The sequence below is a fragment of the Fonsecaea pedrosoi genome (genome assembly GCF_000835455.1).
Source record: "Fonsecaea pedrosoi CBS 271.37 unplaced genomic scaffold supercont1.10, whole genome shotgun sequence".
Lineage (NCBI taxonomy): Eukaryota > Fungi > Ascomycota > Eurotiomycetes > Chaetothyriales > Herpotrichiellaceae > Fonsecaea > Fonsecaea pedrosoi.
In genome coordinates, this window is record NW_013550606.1 from 217,573 (window position 1) to 235,644 (window position 18,072).

The 18,072-nt window shown below is 51.5% G+C and overlaps 8 protein-coding genes across 8 annotated transcripts; 5 read left to right on the plus strand and 3 right to left on the minus strand.

Moving 5' to 3' along the window:
* Positions 1-88: 88 nt before the first annotated feature.
* Positions 89-1,966, plus strand: Z517_12550 (uncharacterized protein; the record flags this gene model as incomplete). The annotated part of the gene is made up of 1 exon (XM_013422494.1): positions 89-1,966. The coding sequence occupies one exon, from the start codon at positions 89-91 to the stop codon at positions 1,964-1,966; it is 1,878 nt and encodes a 625-aa protein (XP_013277948.1).
* Positions 1,967-2,773: 807 nt separating this feature from the next.
* Positions 2,774-4,921, plus strand: Z517_12551 (uncharacterized protein; the record flags this gene model as incomplete). Its single annotated transcript, XM_013422495.1, has 8 exons — positions 2,774-3,142; positions 3,189-3,374; positions 3,422-3,788; positions 3,842-3,866; positions 3,918-4,020; positions 4,079-4,219; positions 4,278-4,655; positions 4,709-4,921. 8 exons carry the CDS (start codon positions 2,774-2,776, stop codon positions 4,919-4,921), a joined length of 1,782 nt encoding a protein of 593 aa, XP_013277949.1.
* Positions 4,922-5,398: 477 nt separating this feature from the next.
* On the plus strand, positions 5,399-6,442 carry Z517_12552 (uncharacterized protein; the record flags this gene model as incomplete). The annotated part of the gene is made up of 1 exon (XM_013422496.1): positions 5,399-6,442. One exon carries the CDS (start codon positions 5,399-5,401, stop codon positions 6,440-6,442), a length of 1,044 nt encoding a protein of 347 aa, XP_013277950.1.
* Positions 6,443-7,108: 666 nt separating this feature from the next.
* Positions 7,109-7,828, minus strand: Z517_12553 (uncharacterized protein; the record flags this gene model as incomplete). Its single annotated transcript, XM_013422497.1, has 1 exon — positions 7,109-7,828. One exon carries the CDS (start codon positions 7,826-7,828, stop codon positions 7,109-7,111), a length of 720 nt encoding a protein of 239 aa, XP_013277951.1.
* A 49-nt stretch (positions 7,829-7,877) lies between these two features.
* Positions 7,878-8,138, minus strand: Z517_12554 (uncharacterized protein; the record flags this gene model as incomplete). Its single annotated transcript, XM_013422498.1, has 1 exon — positions 7,878-8,138. The coding sequence occupies one exon, from the start codon at positions 8,136-8,138 to the stop codon at positions 7,878-7,880; it is 261 nt and encodes an 86-aa protein (XP_013277952.1).
* Positions 8,139-11,010: 2,872 nt separating this feature from the next.
* Z517_12555 (uncharacterized protein) lies at positions 11,011-12,345 on the plus strand (the record flags this gene model as incomplete). Its single annotated transcript, XM_013422499.1, has 2 exons — positions 11,011-11,111; positions 11,169-12,345. The coding sequence occupies 2 exons, from the start codon at positions 11,011-11,013 to the stop codon at positions 12,343-12,345; spliced, it is 1,278 nt and encodes a 425-aa protein (XP_013277953.1).
* Positions 12,346-12,645: 300 nt separating this feature from the next.
* Positions 12,646-13,431, minus strand: Z517_12556 (uncharacterized protein; the record flags this gene model as incomplete). The annotated part of the gene is made up of 1 exon (XM_013422500.1): positions 12,646-13,431. The coding sequence occupies one exon, from the start codon at positions 13,429-13,431 to the stop codon at positions 12,646-12,648; it is 786 nt and encodes a 261-aa protein (XP_013277954.1).
* Positions 13,432-14,587: 1,156 nt separating this feature from the next.
* On the plus strand, positions 14,588-17,338 carry Z517_12557 (uncharacterized protein; the record flags this gene model as incomplete). The annotated part of the gene is made up of 1 exon (XM_013422501.1): positions 14,588-17,338. One exon carries the CDS (start codon positions 14,588-14,590, stop codon positions 17,336-17,338), a length of 2,751 nt encoding a protein of 916 aa, XP_013277955.1.
* Between the last annotated feature and the right edge of the window lie 734 nt (positions 17,339-18,072).

Below are 18,072 nucleotides of genomic sequence, written 5' to 3' on the forward strand. Positions count from 1 at the left end.
ACGGCCATCATCGACTCCTGCGCGCGGTAACTGCGTTCTGGGGATCTGCATACACCTGAATTGGCTGGGGTCGAGTTGGCTGGCAGATATGTCGCCGGCTCTCCAGCCCAACGGCCGCATGGCGACCAAAAAGATTACACGCACCAAGACAGGATGTTTGACTTGTCGGCGAAGACGCAAAAAGTGCGACGAAGGAAAGCCAGAATGCCAGAACTGCCTGCGGAATAGCTTCGTCTGCGAAGGCTACCAGCAGCGCAAGACGTGGCAACCGTGCGACAACATGTCCAACGATGCTCCAGCAGCCATAGTCAACCCTATACCTGCTGCGAATGATGCCACCACGCAGTCTGTGGACGAGTGGAATGACTTTACGCTTCCAGATCCTGGGGATTACAGGGAGGATTTGCTCTTTGCCAGCCCAAATCTCGATCTAACTACTGATCTTGTACCGAACTTCAACTCGCCATCACTGACTGATGTCTGGCCCAACCACTGTGCAGCCCTTGTCGCGGAAGGCCAGCAGGAGTCCGATACAAGTCCAAATAGTGACGACCATCAGAGTGAAGAAGACCTCGTCATCGAATCCATCAGAGGCACTACTTCCAGTGCGAACGCAGAGTCGAGTGTCAGCAGCCGTGCCGTGCCAACAAAGCAAGTACGTCGGCCAGAAAGTTTCATCTTACAATCGCTGCCATTCCTTGTGAATGGCATTCAAACGCAAGCTGAACGAAAGATCTTTCACCATTACTATAAAGTCGTGTCCAGTGTTCTGTTGCTGGAAACGCCCAGCAACCCGTTGGTCTCGACATTGATACCTCTGGCATTGTCGCAGGATGAGAACAATGGCCTTTTGGATGCCATCATATGCCTATCTGCAAGCCAGTATCAGTATGCGCTGTCGGCATCCGGCGGTCAAAGGAACAACGCAGAAAATTCAGGCATAGAGAAGTTGAAATGGAAACGACATAGCAGAGCTGTGAAACAACACATTCAAATGCTGAGCCAACTATCGAAGCCGTCGCTGGCATCCGACTCCCTCCAGTCTAATTCACAACAACTATTGATCTTAACCATGATTCTATATCAGTTCAGCCTCTGCGAGGGAAGCTGGTCAGCAGGAAGACGCATGCATTTCAATGCAGCTCGTGAGCTGATCAGGCAAATCTATTCAGACGGCCGCTATCACCCACCCAACCATGACAGCTTCAATTCTTTCGTCCTCAATTGGTTTTACTTCCACGATATCTGTTCTTCCCTGACATCTCGGCAGGATGGCGCTTGCATAGACCTGCATCGCCGCTGTCTGCATGGCGCCGGTGCAACTTCGCCAGCAACTGCCCTCGCGATGAGATATCAGACTGTGGGGCTATCTCAGCCAGACAGTATGTTCCTGATTGGACCTAGCGATGGACTGCTGACCATCTTGGCCCGAATAATTAATCTGCATCGCGAGCATGCTCCTGCTGAGTACGGAGAAGATCAAGACCTCGATATTGATGTGCTCATGGAGGGATTGGCCATTGAAGCTGACCTTCGAGAATGGCACTACGATTATGCTGACACTAAGAGTGCGAATATTGCCGAATGCTATCGACTAGCGGCCTTTATCCTACTCTGGTTTACAATACATCCGCACAGCCCGCTCGACACAGAGAAGGTGCAGCGGGCTGTGCAAGAAGGACTGAAATTACTAGATCCTATCACGGACAATGACAGCGCGCAGACTTGCTCCTTGCTGCCATTATTCGTATTTGGAGTCTCGACGAACTCGAAAGCGGAGCGCTCTTTCATCGAGGCCAAGATAGAACGCTATGGGTCATGGGCATCAATTGCCAACATCGTCGAGGCGGGCAAGTTCTTGATGCAATGGTGGCGAGCTGCTGACAAGATGGAGCCAACGCGGCGACGATGGTGGGACTGGGAGGCCTATCTCAAAGCGAACGAGATCGATATCATCCTCGTCTAGTGGCACTTGTCTAAAGTTGGCCCAAGTCCTGTGCCTGTTATCAGTAATTGCTCCAGTCTTCCGAGACATGTACAATCCTATAGATAATTTGATGACGCCTCTGTGATATTATGCACGTCCCAACGCTCGAGGTCCTGGTCGGTTCACCCTGAATTGCCGTCGGGTCTATTTGATACACCTCGAAAGTACTGTCCAATCGAGACAGGCTTCATGGTACAAGTTAGTCATGGAATCGGGAGTGACGAGCAAAGAACTTCAATAGATTGAATCATGTGTATACCTGGCGCACTATCTCCTCGTAGGATTTCCTCTGAAACCGGTTCCTGCATTAAAGGAACGTCGAAAAAGCACGGGCTGTAGACCTCGCATCCGTGGATGGTTCGACTAATAACGTGCAATCTGGGCAGGTTCTGGGGTATCCCAGGCTGGGAGTGATACAAAGTATGGGTCCCTATCTCGAAGCACACATTGGCTGGCTGCAGGCCAGCCATGAGGAAGACGGGACGACGGCGCGGTGAGCGCGCTATCCGCGGCTCATTTTCGACTGCGAACTAGCTCAACACTCCCGGACGCTCATGACGTTCCTGAGGATGCTGATAAGAGGAGGGTTGATCGGAATTCTGATTGGGTGGAAACACACCCCCTTCAGCCTCGGTCCCTATCGCAACCTTCCCTCCCTCATGAGTTCGCTTGGGATCACTAGAGGGAATGTGTGTATCAGCAGCTCAGGCTGGGAGGGCATAAACATATTAATTCCTGTGTATCAGCAGCTCAGGCTGGGAGGGCATAAACATATAATACCTCAACATGGCTCACATCGCCCCCCTCCACAGCCTGAATAAAACCATCGCACTGGCACAGATCGAGCTGCATATCACAGACACCAAGCTGAATTGTCGCTCCCCACACGAAGACCCTCCCTCCTTTTCCCCATACTCAGCCCCGATGTCGTCTCCCCAGTCTGGTGTGGATGTTGAGATCCACGGATCCAAGCCAGTGGTCGAGCGAGTCACAGCAGACGACCAGCTTGCGCATGAGTTTGGATACAAACCCGTCTTCGTTCGCAAGTATGGTACCTGGTCCAGCTTGTCGTTCGCCTTCAGTGTCGGAGGACTGTTCACTGCTCTGATGACGACCTTCGCATACCCTTTACAAGCTGGAGGACCTGCAGCCATCGTATGGTGCTGGTTCATAGCCGGTGGCTCTTCCCTTGCCTTGTCAGCTTCGGTATCCGAGCTCATCTCTGCGTATCCGACCGCTGCTGGAGTTTACTACACAATATCCCGTCTATCACCTCCAAAGCTGGTCCCTGTTCTTAGCTGGCAAGCTCACCCCGTTTCAATGCATCACAAAAACGCATGCTGACCTCAGTTGTAGGATTGCCGCATGGCTCAATGTCCTTGGCCAGGTATGTATATAACCCCCTGCAACAAACCAAGTGCTAATTCTGTTTAGGTCGCTGCAGTTGCTGCCACGGAGTTCGGTGCTTCCCAAGTGCTCCTGAGTGCGGTGGCTGTCGGCTCTGACTTCACGTTTGAGCCCTCCCAGAGGGCTACCGTGGGAGTGGCTGCAGGTCTCGCTGTGTTGACTGGAGTCATTAACTCTGTTTCCACAACCTGGATGGAAAAGATGCAGAAAACATTTGTGGTCTTCCACGTCACTGCCGTCGTTGTCTGTTTCATTACTCTGTTGGCTGTGGAAAAGAGCAAAAACAGTGCTTCGTTCGTGTTCACCAACGTCCAATCGCAATCTGGATGGAATCCCACGGGCTTTGCTTTCTTGTTTGGATTTTTGAGTGCTGCATTCACAATGACAAACTATGGTAGGCATAAACCTGATGCTTTTTATGACAGTCATGCTGATGAATCTATCCAGACGCTACCGCACATATCTGCGAGGAGTAGGCAGTTTCAGTCGATCCTGCATGCGAAAGGCTAACCCATGATTTCAGAATCCGCGATCCGGCGATAGCCGCACCTCGCGCAACATGGTATGCCAATGTCATGACCTTCGTTCTTGGGCTTGTGTTGAACATTGTTCTCTGCTTCTGCATGGTTCGTTACCCCGAGGAGTCACATTGGGTGTCTGGTCGAATGCTAAATCCATTGACAGAAAGATCCATATACTGTTCTGGCGAACAAAATAGGCCAACCTGTGGTGCAAATCTTCTACGATAGCCTGGGAAAGTCTGGTGCTCTGGCTTTCACTGCTTGTGGTGTCATCATCGTCCAATTCACGGCTATCGTGTGTATGGTGAGCATACTATGACGAAATGAAGTGTGGGACGTTTCTAATCTCAATCTTCGTTTAGCAATCTCTCAGTCGAACAATCTTCGCATTTTCAAGAGATCGCCTGCTTCCCTTTTCAAGTATCTGGGCCAAGGTCAACACTCTCACTGGCATTCCTCTTCACGCTGTTTGGCTGTCTGTACTCTTGCCGATCGTAATCAGCCTCATTGGACTTGGGTCCTATCAAGCTGTTTCAGCTGTGTTCAATGTCGCCACGGCAGTCCTTGACCTGAGTTACGCTGTTCCACTCGGCTGCAAGCTGGCTTTCGGCCGCTTTCATCGAGGACCGTGGCATCTGGGCGCGTTCAGCGTCTTGATCAACGTTTACTCTATTGTTTGGACGTTTTTCATAACAGTTCTATTCTTCATGCCAACTGTCAGGCCAGTGACGGCAGTCAATGTAAGTCTGAACCTCCCATTTTTGGCATTGTGACGCTGACCTGTTTTGCAAAGATGAACTATGCAGTTGCAATTTTCGCCCTTATCATGATATTCGCACTAGCCTATTGGCAGATCGAGGGCAAGAAGTTCTATACCGGTCCTGTGGATGAGACTGTACACGGTATTGAGCCTGTCAATGAATCCATGGTTAGCGCAGATGTTGGTCAAGAGACATACCAAGACAACAAACAAAATCATGGCAGAAAAATGAAACCGAGGTCGTAGGGGAGGTAGAGTACTAGTACGAATGGTTGGAACAATACCGCTGAAGAGATCAAGCAACTTTGAGAGAGACTCGGAGGGATCCGACGGAGAAAGAAGTTTGTAGTTGTGCAATCTATCAGCATCTACATTCGCTATTCCAATGGAGAACATCAGCCTTGAACGGCTCCGTAGTCACTCCTTCTATCTCAATTGTAGGAGGTGAATCATTTCGTTGCAAGAAATGTAAATAAAGTGACACTTAGGCGGCTCGTATTAGGTGCCCATCTGTGCCCAGATGTACCAAGAGAGAGAGTGAAGAAGTCGGAACGCGCGGACCGCCGTCAACGAACATCTGGACCTCTCCGCCAGTGACGCAGCCCTCTATCCACCAACACTGTTTATCAATATGGTGAAAACCCCCGGATCAAAATGATAAACTAGGCGTGGACCGAAATTTGTGAAGGCATGGAGGCGAATGCAGACAACTCGTCAAGCCCCATGGCGAAACGTTCGAAGCTGTTGGAAGGAAAAGACATGTGCATCGAACATTATGAGCGGCTGTATTTCGAATCAGTGGGAGTATACTCCTCAATCATTCCCTATCCAAGCGAATGGGCTCTGGTCATGCTATATTTCGCTGAAATTAACACCCTTCTACCATTGATCGACCAAGAGACATTTCAGCAACAATATCGGCAGAGAAAAGCATCGCCACATCTAATCAAAGCAATATGTTTAGTCACATTGCGACTCAGTTCAGCAGCCTCTTATATTCGAGGTTCCTCAGACGGTTGTGTAATTCACGATGACCACGCAGACAAACGGAATGTCTGCAGAGCACAAGAATCACTCAAAGAGGGCGCTCGAAGCTCGGCAGCAACTCTCGCTCGAAGACTGTACACTGCACTGCGGGCTGCAGTGATTGAAGGCAACCTCGAACCAGATCGGGTTGACCGTATACGCATCCTGGCTTTGATGTCACTCGTCATGCCTCTTACTCACGCTGAGTCTAGCGGGACACACCATCTATCACGGTATCTCCACCAAGCTGTTTGCGAGGCCCAGTCCCTTGGACTACATCTGGGCTCTACGTCTACGAAGGCCAGCGACACATTTTTGCAGAAGAATGTGTCAGTCAGAAAAGCCTCACGAGCTGAATCCCGTCTCTGGTGGAGCTTGTACGTCTTGGATCGACTTGGAACCTTTAATGATTCCAGGAAGCCTCATTACATCCAGGATCGAGATATAGGCATGCAACGTCGAAAATTGATGATAGAATCGGGGTTCCTCCGTCAAGACGATCAACACACTCTCGCACTCTGGATTGACCAGGTGGACATCATCACCCAACTCCGGGAATCGCAGACTACAGGGAAAAGCATACTGGATGAAAACCAGTTGCGAGCATCTAACGGAGGGGATACCGTGGAAATTGGAAAGACATCTTATCGGGATAGCAACATATCCCAAGCTGCAATGCCCAATTCGAGCGTCTTCAACTCCACCTCCTCAATCGCAGTCAGCGGGACGCATATGCGGTAAGAAGAATAAAAAATCTCATTCCCCGAACGAGTCTCAAGACAAGGCACTGACATAAGACAGCTCTTGCGCTACCATAGAAGCTATATGCAGCATCTTCAAAGTCGTCTGTGTCGAATCTTCTGCGATCCAGTCGAGGCCCATGGCGAATGCTACATTAAAACCGGACAAGCTCGAAACGCAGCTGGACACCGTGGACAGACTCATTTCACACGTACATGAGAACCCAGATATAGCAACCTCGCCACTGCCAGTGGTGGAACAGGCAGTGGCTCTCTCCTTCATCGTACTATATAACATTTATGTCTCGACCTTCGCAGCACCGTCCCTCCAAGGACTGGTCCCAATGCCCTCTTTGATTCGAGTTTTGGGTTCGGTCCAACGGATCGGCAGCCGTTACATCGTCGCACGGGTATTGTTCAAGGTCTTATTTTACATGCTTGAGAAATCTCACCGTGGAGCCTCAATGGTGCCACGTTTTCCTAAAGCCGCAGGTGCAGGCATGCTTGGCCCTTCAGCATCGGAGTATTCTATCGCTGAAGCAGGCCTGAATTATGAGGAGGTGACTATGTCCGGTGGAATATTTTCGCCACTTTGAAGAGCTAAAAGTCTAGTATTTATTTAAGACTAGCTTTTCTGATCTAGGTTAGATTACTTTTTTTTTTTTTACTATGCGTCTCGAGCGAATGGCGAAGGCTCCGCCACTGTTTCAGACAGATACTTCTCTTCGCGCTGAAGACTGAGGTATGCAGCACTCCCACGGTCGCCTGGTTTGGGGCCTTCCTCATTGGGCATGATGTCGAAGTTAAACATGTCTACAGGGACACCCAAGGAAACGTTTGCAGTCGGAATGTTGGCCGTGGCTAGGATGCGGCTTTCGATGGGTGCAGTAGCGAGCAGCATGTACGCCTGCTCGTGCGAGAAGCCGAACTTTTCCAGATATCCCATGGCATGAGAGGCGGCCTGAATGTAGGAAGTAGTAAGGTCGCTTCGGTGCTGAACCCCATCCTTGTCGACCGACAGGCCGTGAAACACGACTTGCTTGCGATACAGCGGTTCGGCTGGGCTGGAAATGACAATGGGACTCTTCAAACCTAGCTTCTGGATGCCGTCATGTACAATCGAGCATCGAAGGGTCGCTATGCCGGCCATTTCAATGGCGCAGGTAGGCTCGCCGTCGCCCAGGGAGAAATGGAGATCTCCAACGGACAAGTTTGCTCCTTCGACATGGACCGGTAGGTAGATGCGACATCCACGAGTCAAGCTCGCCGCATCTGTGTTTCCTCCTGTCTCTCTGGCGGGTTTCGTCCGAGCGCCCGTGGCCTTGATGTCCTGCAGCAGCTCCTCGTCGAGGTCTTGCCTAACATACGCACCCAGTTCTACGGGCATCTGTGCGCATGTGACCCCGTGCGAGCGGTATGTTTCGTTGAGCTGCCGTTCACGACTCGTCCAAGTCGCCAGCAAAGTCCGCCGATGGAGCTGTACCGATGACACCACAGTGTGGTCGACCGCAGAACGAGACATCCTTGACATGACGTGAGGACGCCATGACCCCGTCAAAATCCCATACCGTCTTGGCCACCCGGGTATCAGGTCTGTCCAGTGGACCTAGGCCAGGATCGATAAGAGAGAACCCCCAAAGCCGGTGAGGGAATGGTTGAATGTCCAGAATGTCCACACAAAGGACGTCGCCTGGCATGGTTCCCTCAACGCGGACGGGTCCGGATAAGTGGTGGTCATTCTCCCAGCAAAAGTCCAGCACGTCGTCTGCGCAGTCGTTATTCGCGATGGCATTGCCTGTGAAATCGAGACACTCGATTCTGAATACCTCAGAGGGCTTGACAGTTGCCACAGGAGGATTCGCGGATGCCAGCGCGTGTGGACGTTTTTTTGTGTCAATGGTTCACCGTGAGGATCAATCGAGACCAGCGTCGGGATCCCACGCACGGAGGATGCGTCTTTTTGGTTATGTTGCGTCAATTGGGCGGGCATGGATGACTACAACACTTGGCTAAGGTACCTGTGTCGTGAGGGATCAGTACAAAAGAAACTGGATTAGCGACTGGTGGTCGCATATATTGCAGACTACCCAGGTTGAACTGTGTGGAGTCGGTGTTTCACGCAGGACGGTCAAAAGATATGCCCGCACTGACCCTGTTCTCCATTGCCAGACCATATACCATACTGGAAGCGTGCATCACAGCCATTTGATAAAACCCGGCCTTTCTCATGTAGGTGTGCGATAGGACTCGGCCCGACCGTGACAAGGAATCCAAATGCTTACTGTAACCTAACCATCAGCAGACATTACAGTAATCATATGCAGACTCGAGAGACGGCTCTTGCAATTGAGAACCGTATGATAGCAGAAGGCCACAAAGTGGTTTCCCCTACCGGTGGCTACGAAGGGGCGCAGCGAGATGTCCCTCGTGCCGACAAGCTTCTTCACTTCGGTGCCGAAGTAAGCCAAGTAGTTGTAATACTTCACCACAATAGGCAGCAACACCACCTCACCGTCACAACAACAACGTTGAATATAGTGGTGAATTCATCTGCCCGGAAAAAGTCTATAGTTCCAAGTCCGGGTGGTGGAGGTGGTCGGAGAAAATCTTTCTCGCTCGCCTGCGGGACTGCTACTTTTGCTCTGTGGCTGCTCACCAAGCAGAGGATACGAGGAAAATAGTGAGCAGGGCTTTCGCAGATGATTTAAGGCATTTTCATCAGAAACAATATCTTAAAGAGCTATTCAAAATGTCCTTTGCGGTCCGACACAGGTGTACTGTAGTTCGTACACCATGGACGTCGTCGTAGATGGACAAGGGCTAGTCTCGGGATGGTAAGGATTAGGACAAATACGAGGCTTTGTGTGGTTGACAGGCTTGATGTTGTAGAGGGAACGACGACGAAAGTGGACATCGGGTGTCGTCGCCTTCAGCTGTTGGAAGAAAGCATCTCAGGAATGTATGTAATTGACAATTCCAAAGCCGCAATTGCCCGCAGTCCGTAGCAATCACGACTGACTGATGCTGGGTATGGGTGGATACATTCATTCATGTACGAGGTATGTCCTCACAATTCTCCCGAGCTCGAAGTCCTGGTAGCCTGGGCAATGCTACACCGCCAGTCGGGGACTCCAAGTCAGCCACAGTGGAGGAGGGAAGGACTGCGCGCGCCGTATCCGTGGTGCAAAGGGAGGGTGTCTTGCTCGGAGGTATGTACGAGTACCAGACAGAAGCTTCGGGTGTGGTACCAGAAGACATGGGAAGACTGGTGGTAGCCTTGCCCAGTGGATTGATCTGGGGCGTCTGCTCCTTGAAATAGGGTATCGTACACAAGAAGGACCGTTTGATCTAGAATTTGATTACATAGAAGCGAGCGTTTACTTGATTCAGATGATGGTAGTCGACAACAAGTCCATACAACAAGGCAAGACTCAGGTAGAGTTATGGACGACATTCAAGTGCAGCGCAGGCAATCGTGGACACTGCCGTGCTTGCCTCAGCTGGACCCTACAAAGCTCACCTAATGTAAGCCACCCGGGGTCTAGGTACGTCCAGAGATGCTTTAGGGGTCCCCAGGTAGTCCGTGTGCCTACGGCCCATAATTCCGGGCAGCCACAATGGATTGTCTACCTCCGTCGGGCCACCAGGGACAAAGTAGCATCAGTAACTGCATGGCACCATGCATCCTCGGCTTCTCTCTTTAAATTCCACCGCACAAACTCGCACAACTTCCAAACTGACCATTCACATCATTCACCTCGTCCACTCGCCCAACCAACTCAGCCTCTCGATTCTTTGCCTTTGTCCGAAACTTGTCCCCCCTTCGAAAATTGACCAAAGTTCCCGGTAAGTGATCCTCCTGGTTCCTTCGCAGGGCTTCTTGGTGACTCTGGTTAACCAGCTTTTAGCGCACCCGAGATCCTCCCGCCTATTCCCTACCCAGAAGTAGCGCCTAGTCCCGCAATAAGAAAGATATTTCTCTTCGCCTCCTTCCGCGACTCTCCTCTTTTTTTTCTCTCCTCCCATCATCATTACTTTCCATTCTGTCCAGCGGTCGAGAATCTCTCGCTCTCGCCCAGATATCCCCATCATCAAGCTCCTTCAGAATTCCAGTATTTCCATCGCCCTCGGGATCGGTTGCGCCCCCGTCCTGCTCGGATTGTTTCATCCGCTGCCCCTCGACCCATTCACCGCAGAAGCAAACGCCTCAGCAGTCACAGCGCAGGCATCGGTTGTTCATGTATCGGACAGTCTTTCACACCTCCAAAACCAAAACCAAACAAAAGCTGGACATATTTCCGGCCAAAAGACATCTCTGTCGCGTCGCGAGATCCTCCTATGGTTGATACGCTGCCGGTGAACGTTTTCTTCATGTTATATTTCATTATTCAGTGGTGAAATCCACGCATGTCTGGTCAATTTGAAAGATTCGCAAACATCCACACCCACCCCAACCACCACCTGCTCGTGTCCACCTGAGATATCAAGACCTTGGTTCTTCCCATCCCACCATTTTCCTACAGACAAATCGCCAGGAAAAGAGAAAAAGAGAAAACATCATCACTCAAAATGGCTACCATCAATATCCGTCGGGATGTTACCGATCCCTTCTATCGCTACAAGATGGAGCGCTTGCAGTCCAAGATTGAAGGCAAAGGCAACGGCATCAAGTAAGCCTCAGAACATTTGTTTTCGCCCTCTTAATAACAAATACTGACTTATTCTAGAACTGTTGTTGCCAACCTTCCTAGCGTCTCGGCTTCTCTGGCCCGTCCTCCTGCCTACATCATCAAATACTTCGGCTTCGAGCTCGGTGCCCAGACCAACACCAATCCGAAAGATGATCGCTGGATAATCAATGGGGCCCATGAGGCCGGCAAATTGCAAGACTCGTTGGACGGCTTCATCTCTAGATTCGTCCTCTGCAAGTCATGCAAGAATCCCGAGACCGAGATCAATATCAAGGACGGACGCATTTTGTTGGACTGCAAAGCCTGTGGTCAACGTACTCAGGTTGACATACGCCACAAGTTGAGTGGATTCATCCTCAAGAACGAACCAAAAGGTGGAAAGAAAGGCGCAAAGAAGGAAAAGATGTCCCGCCGCGACCGAGCCAAAGCTGAGGCCCAGGAGAACGGTTCCATGAACGGTGGTAGCCCCCACGACTCCAACTCCGACAAGGGCGACATCGATGATGGAGATGTGGAGCTCGCAGCCGGCAGCGACGACGAGTTCACCAAACAGATCAATGCTGATGCCAAGGGCATTGAGGCCAACACCAACGGAGAGCCCAAGGATGAGGAATGGGCAGTCGACACTTCCGCTGAAGCTGTGGCTGCTCGTGCCAAAGAACTTCCAACCGAGTTGAAGCGATCTCTTGCCTTCGACGAGGAGGACGACGGGGAAGAAAATGGTGCCAACGCATACGATCAACTCGGATCCTGGGTTATTGACGAGGCGAAAGCCAAGGGTGCAGTGAGCAAGGTCGATGATCTTGAGATCTACAAAAAGGCCAAAGAGTTGGGGATTGAGAACAAGCACAAGACCCTCACTGTTCTCGCTCAGACAATATTCGACGAGAACATTGTCAAACAAATTCCTCAGCGATCTAGCATGCTCAAAACCATGATTGGAGACTCTGAGAAGCATATGAAGGCTTTCCTTGGCGGTACCGAGCGCTTCGTCGGCAATGACCACCCCGCCCTGATTCCTCAAGTGCCCGCTATCCTGCTGAGCTACTACCAAAACGACCTTTTGAGCGAAGAGGTCGCTAAGGCTTGGGGTCAAAAAGCCAGCAAGAAATACGTCGACATCAGCACCAGCCGCAAGGTGCGTCAAGCAGCCGAGAAGTTCTTGCAGTGGCTCGATGAGGCGGAGAGCGACGAAGAGAGCGACGAGGAGTAGGCTTTGTATCTGGTCCTCAGAGCTATGACTTTTCTAGCAATGAGTCAAGACTCCCTCCTCTCCGGCGCAATGGGCCTGTATGCTTGAAAATTGTTTTCTGGTCACTCCTTTCCCTCTTTTCGTGGTAATGGTGGTAAACAGACGTCCCCGTCAAGTCCGGTGTATGCTTGTCTTGACGAGCCGACCCCTGTTCCTAGAATCTTGCCTACAAATTGAAAACCAGTCTTCCTAGAGTTTTTTTGTCTGCTCCTTTTCTCCTTGGTAGTCCCCTTTGCTTGACGACAGTAAAGCATTCACCATCTACCCTGGAATTCCCAGCTTGTCCTTCCAATCGGGGAATATATAGGGCAACTTCTCTGGCAGGTGATCCGGTAGATGATCTCGAATGACTCGGACTAATGCCTCGTACAACAGATCGTAGCCCTGTACAGTGAGGTGCAATCCGTCGTTCAACAGCTTTCCCAACACCTCATTTCTCGCGGCGTCCTTGCTTCCTATCAAGGGGCCTGTCGAACCTTCCTGCCAGCCAGCCCTACTCATAAATATTGTCCAGAGGTCGAGGACGGGGAGGCCCATTTCTCGCCCCACCTCTCGACACGCTGCGGCATATCTCGCCGTGTGTTCTGCTGTCCTTTCGCTGGAACCTAACTGCCATTCATCTACGGGTGGTGGAGTGATGAGGAGACATTCCGTAAGGTGTAACTTGACCCCGGGGAAGCTTATTATGGCTCTGAGGGCTCGTTGATACTCGGCGAGGGGAACATGTTGAGGATGACCGGGAAGGCAGGCGTCGTTTGCACCAAAGAAGATGGTCATCAGTTGTATCCTCGATGTGGCTGGTGACGGAGCAGATGGGAAAAATTGCCGGAGAATGTCATAGCCCATAGGAGCCGTGTAGCCGCTGAAGCCGCGATTGACAACGTCGAGGCGGCGCGAGTACCACTCGGCTAGGGAGGCAAACAGGATTTGAGAAGAGAACTGGGTGATGCTGTCGCCGAAGAGGATGAATTGCGGGTACGTGGTCGGGTGCGGACTGGATGGGCCAAGGGGCCTTGAGGGATGATCACGAGCAGGAGAGCGAGACATTGTTTCATAGAGCGATCAGCCGTGAGGAGTTCTGTACTTGGGCATTGGTACCTACGGAGCAAGGTGAAAGAAGTCAATAGGGAGATCGCCCAAGCCATTCCTGCTAAAGGCTATTGCCCTCAATGTGCGCAGCGTGTACCGAGTACATACCTTTGAAGCGTGGGGCAATCTCGGAGATGCAGAATGACAGGATAGTGCATCCAGGAATGACCACCAAGACGAATCATCTGCTAGGTCGGGAGGTCGAGAGCGGTAGCTGCAGATGCATCCAGGGCTCGCAGGGTAGCGGAGCCAGTCGCCGCCCATCTGCAAGTCATCGTCAGTCGAATCAACGCAACAGAGAATATGTTTCCATCCACCGAGGTTGCCGACGAAAGGTATCCGGGTCGTGTCCATCGTGCCCATCGTGCCCATCGTTCTCTTAGCCCCGTGAGCATCCAATTGACGATGAAATCCTGGGGTGAAAAGGATGAGGCCCATCCACGATCAAGTAACAACAATACTCGACCGGGTCCTGTTGCGTATGCCCAGCCTGTTGCCGCTGCCGCCGTCGCCAGACTGCGGCCCTCGGGGCACTTGACTCGCACGACTCGCCTCGCTGCGTGGGGCAGAAATCACAGACCTTCGACGCGTGCTGCCACACAAATTGTTTGTCAGATGATGGGATGGATGCCCACTGCCACCCTCCACCAACTATCTACATACTCAATTCAGTCCAGTATGTATAAGAATTGACACAAACCATGTTGTCCACCTGATCAAGATGCCTTGGGGCTGAATATCACCCGCTCACCAACTTGCACACCGGCACCTTTTTCACTTGGTCATCTCTCTCTCCTGTCTAGGCTTGGTTCGCCCTGCTATCTCTCCAACTCCTTTTCCTCGTCAATGAAGGTCATTCTGTCTGGGCTGCCGCTAATATCTGCTGTCTCTTGACTCATAGAAGCTGAAGTACCTCTCTGTGCAAACGATTCTGCCCGAACATCCTGCCTCTCACCTGCCCGTCTCATGGCCAGCTGACGGGCCCCAGGAAGGCGGCGTCTGCCTGTAACGGACGCCGTTCGCTCCTCTTCGTTACCAGTCACGACCCTGCTGTTCGATCCTCTAGTCCTTTGGTGAAAAGAAAAAATACCAGAAGGACCTGGCGGCAACCATCATGCCTAAATCTTTCGTTTCTTTTCAAGACTACGATGAAGCCGATCACTTTTCATCCCGCCCTGCAACCACACCGTCCTCCCCTGAATTCTTGCGCAGGACGAATACTTCCCTGTCCGCAACCGAACTGAGGGGTCGTTTACCGCCTTCTCTCGTTATGACTCCAAGATCAACAGAGGAGAGTGCCCTGTTGGAGGGAGACTACCCTGTCCGCAAATACACTGAAAGCATGCCCGAATCACCAAAGTCAAGACAGTTGTCGAGGGTGAACAGCACGAGTGACAGTCTACGCAGGCGAAGATACTACAGTGCTCGACCCTCGGGACATGCAAGTCCTGTGTGGATGCGGAACTCGGGTCTCCGTACGCCAAAGCTATCCTCATCCATGCTGGCGGGCTCATTGTCCAAAGATGATCGACTGTGGTACGATCAGTTCACCTCAACCGACTGGGTGCACGACAGCATTGCTGATGGATACCGTGTGCTGGACCTGAAAAAGCGGAAAGGCTGGCGAGGCCGCATAGGGTTGCTTTTTGATTCAGCTCAGGGTTGGGTTCTCGTTGCTCTGATCGGGGTGGTTACCGCAGGCTTAGCCTACTTTGTCGATGTCACAGAGTCGGCCATTTTCGACATCAAGCGTGGCTTTTGTCGAGGCGCTTGGTATCTTGGTCGCACAAATTGCTGCTCTGGCGAACGCAACTGTGACAGATGGAGGACTTGGTCGAAACTCATCCATCCGTCCGGCATGGACGATATCTACATCGACTACGTGGCATACATTATCGGATCGTTGGTGCTTGCCGCCCTGGCCTGCTTTATCACTCTCTATTCTAAGACCGTCGTTCCGTCTCAAATTGCCTCTACTTTTGATGAGAACCTCGGCGCCATCCAGCAGAACGTAAATGAGGACGAAACTGACGAGGGCAAGTCAGGTGGAACTCAGCTCCTGACAACACAAGATCCGCCACCTCCAAACGTCTACTACTCGGCGGCTGGGAGTGGTGTTGCCGAAGTCAAGGTCATTTTGAGTGGATTCGTTCTTCATGGATACCTTGGCCTTCGGGTTCTGGTTCTGAAGACCATCGCTTTGATTTTGAGCGTGGCTTCTGGGATGAGTCTGGGTAAAGAAGGCCCTTATGTCCATATCGCAACGTGTGTGGGCAATATCGCCTGCAGATTGTTCTCCAAATACAATCTCAACGACGGTAAGAGACGAGAGGTCTTATCCGCAAGCGCTGCTGCTGGGGTCGCTGTCGCTTTTGGTTCACCCCTGGGTGGAGTCCTTTTCAGCCTGGAGGAAGTCAGCTATTACTTTCCCTCAAAGACTCTATTCCGAACATTCTTTTGTTGCATCGTGGCCGCGTTGTCCCTCAAGTTCCTGAACCCGTACGGGACGAACAAAATTGTTTTGTTTGAGGTCCGTTACATCACGGACTGGCGTTTCTTCGAACTTTTTCTATTCATCTTGCTCGGCGTTGCGGGTGGGTTGGCTGGTGCGCTCTTCATCAAAGCGTCTAGATTCTGGGCCACCACTTTCCGCCGCATCAAAATCATCAAGACCTTTCCGATGTTGGAAGTCCTCCTCGTGGCACTAGTTACCGGCCTCGTCAGCTTCTGGAACCGATACACCCGACTGGCCGTCACAGAGCTGCTTTTCGAACTGGCGAGTCCGTGTCAGAAGCATTCGTCAACGGGTCTTTGTCCCAAAACAGAGGATGAGATACTCAGCGTGATTGGGTATCTGAGTTTGGCATTCGTCATCAAGGCCATCCTCACGATCATTACCTTTGGAATCAAGGGGCCTGCGGGCATCTACGTTCCATCAATGGTGGTCGGAGGTCTAATGGGTCGCATAGTCGGTCACTTGACCCAGTATATCGTTGTCAAATTTCCGAATTTCTTCTTGTGGTCGCATTGTCAGGACGCTGGCAACATTGAAGCGTGCGTCACACCTGGCGTGTATGCGTTGGTGGCAGCGGGGGCGACCATGTGCGGTGTCACACGTCTCTCTGTCACTTTGGCTGTCATTTTGTTTGAACTAACAGGAAGCCTCGATCATGTGCTCCCCTTCTCTCTGGGTGTGCTTTGTGCGAAATGGACGGCTGACGCGGTCGAGCCCCTCAGCATATATGATCTTTTGACCGACATGAATTCATATCCGTTTCTCGACAACAGGAGCACTCCTGTCTTCGACTCGGAACTCGGAGACATCACACCCCGTTTCCGCAGGGACAAAGTAATTGACATTACGATATCCCCTCTTGTCAAGGCAAGTGATCTGCGAGCCAAACTCCGACGCTTGCAAAACCTTGGCGAACTCGACGGCGGGCTGCCTATCATCCGAGACAAGAAGTTGGTAGGGTTGATTCCGGCCCCAGACTTGGAGTTTGCTTTGGATAGGCTGGAGGACGAGGACAGTGCGTTCTGTTTGTTGTCGACCGATGACCATGCGCATAACACGCATCGTCGCTACTGGGAAGCATTTGAGGAGGCGGGGTATGATTCTGGACGGGACGATTCTGACGATCAAGACTCCCCAGCCACCAATCCGACTGATTTGACTCCATATATCGATCCCGCTCCGGTGGCCCTAGACATGCATTCGCCTATGGACCTTGTGTATCAATGTTTTGTCAAATTGGGGCTGAGGTACATTTGTGTGTTGAATGAAGGCGAATACAGGGGGATGGTGCATAAGAAGGCGTTTGTGAGGTATATCAAAACCCTGGAGCACAAAGGAGGTCGGCATTGAAAGGAGCATCACAGTGAGTCGGGAAAATGCGGCAGGATATGAAGGACCTAGTCGCCCGAACGTATAGGAGGGTGTCTATTTCTTCAGCTTGTAGTTGCTCACTTCAACATTACCTTTGATGGCGTGCATTTTATGGAGATATAGCCTCTGATGCAACCTCTCACAGCGCAGATATCGACTTATACTCGCATGGCGGGGTTTATAAGAATCAGGGACTTGGGATTGGCATTTCTGAGCGATCTTACCATAGCATGACAATGCCACCTGGCACAGCAAGGTGCTTACTTGGGGCACAACAAGTATGTAATTCAACCGGGCGAGTATTATTCGTCTTGATTTTCTATCCTTGGTGATATTTTTGAATCTTTACGCCCTGAACGTGTCCGGCTGGGCGGAGAGGGAGGGGCCTCGCCTTCTCCTCCCTCCTCACTCTTTTGTGGTGTCTTGTAATTGTGTTGAGCAAGTACTTGTACTCAGAGGCTGTCGGCGATCCCAACGAACTAGCCTCATATAGGTCTAGCAGCATTCCAGTATCCACGAGCTACTAACCAATCCCGGTAACAACCAAGTAACCCCGACCAATCACGCGCGCAGACACCTACGGTCTGCACCCAAGGCTGTGGTCATACAGGGGGGGGGGGGGGGGGGCACGAGGGGTTACGAGGGGAAACTGCTCACACAAAATACCTCGTATGCGTGAGGAGCTAATTACTCGGCATTCGGACCAAGGTCCA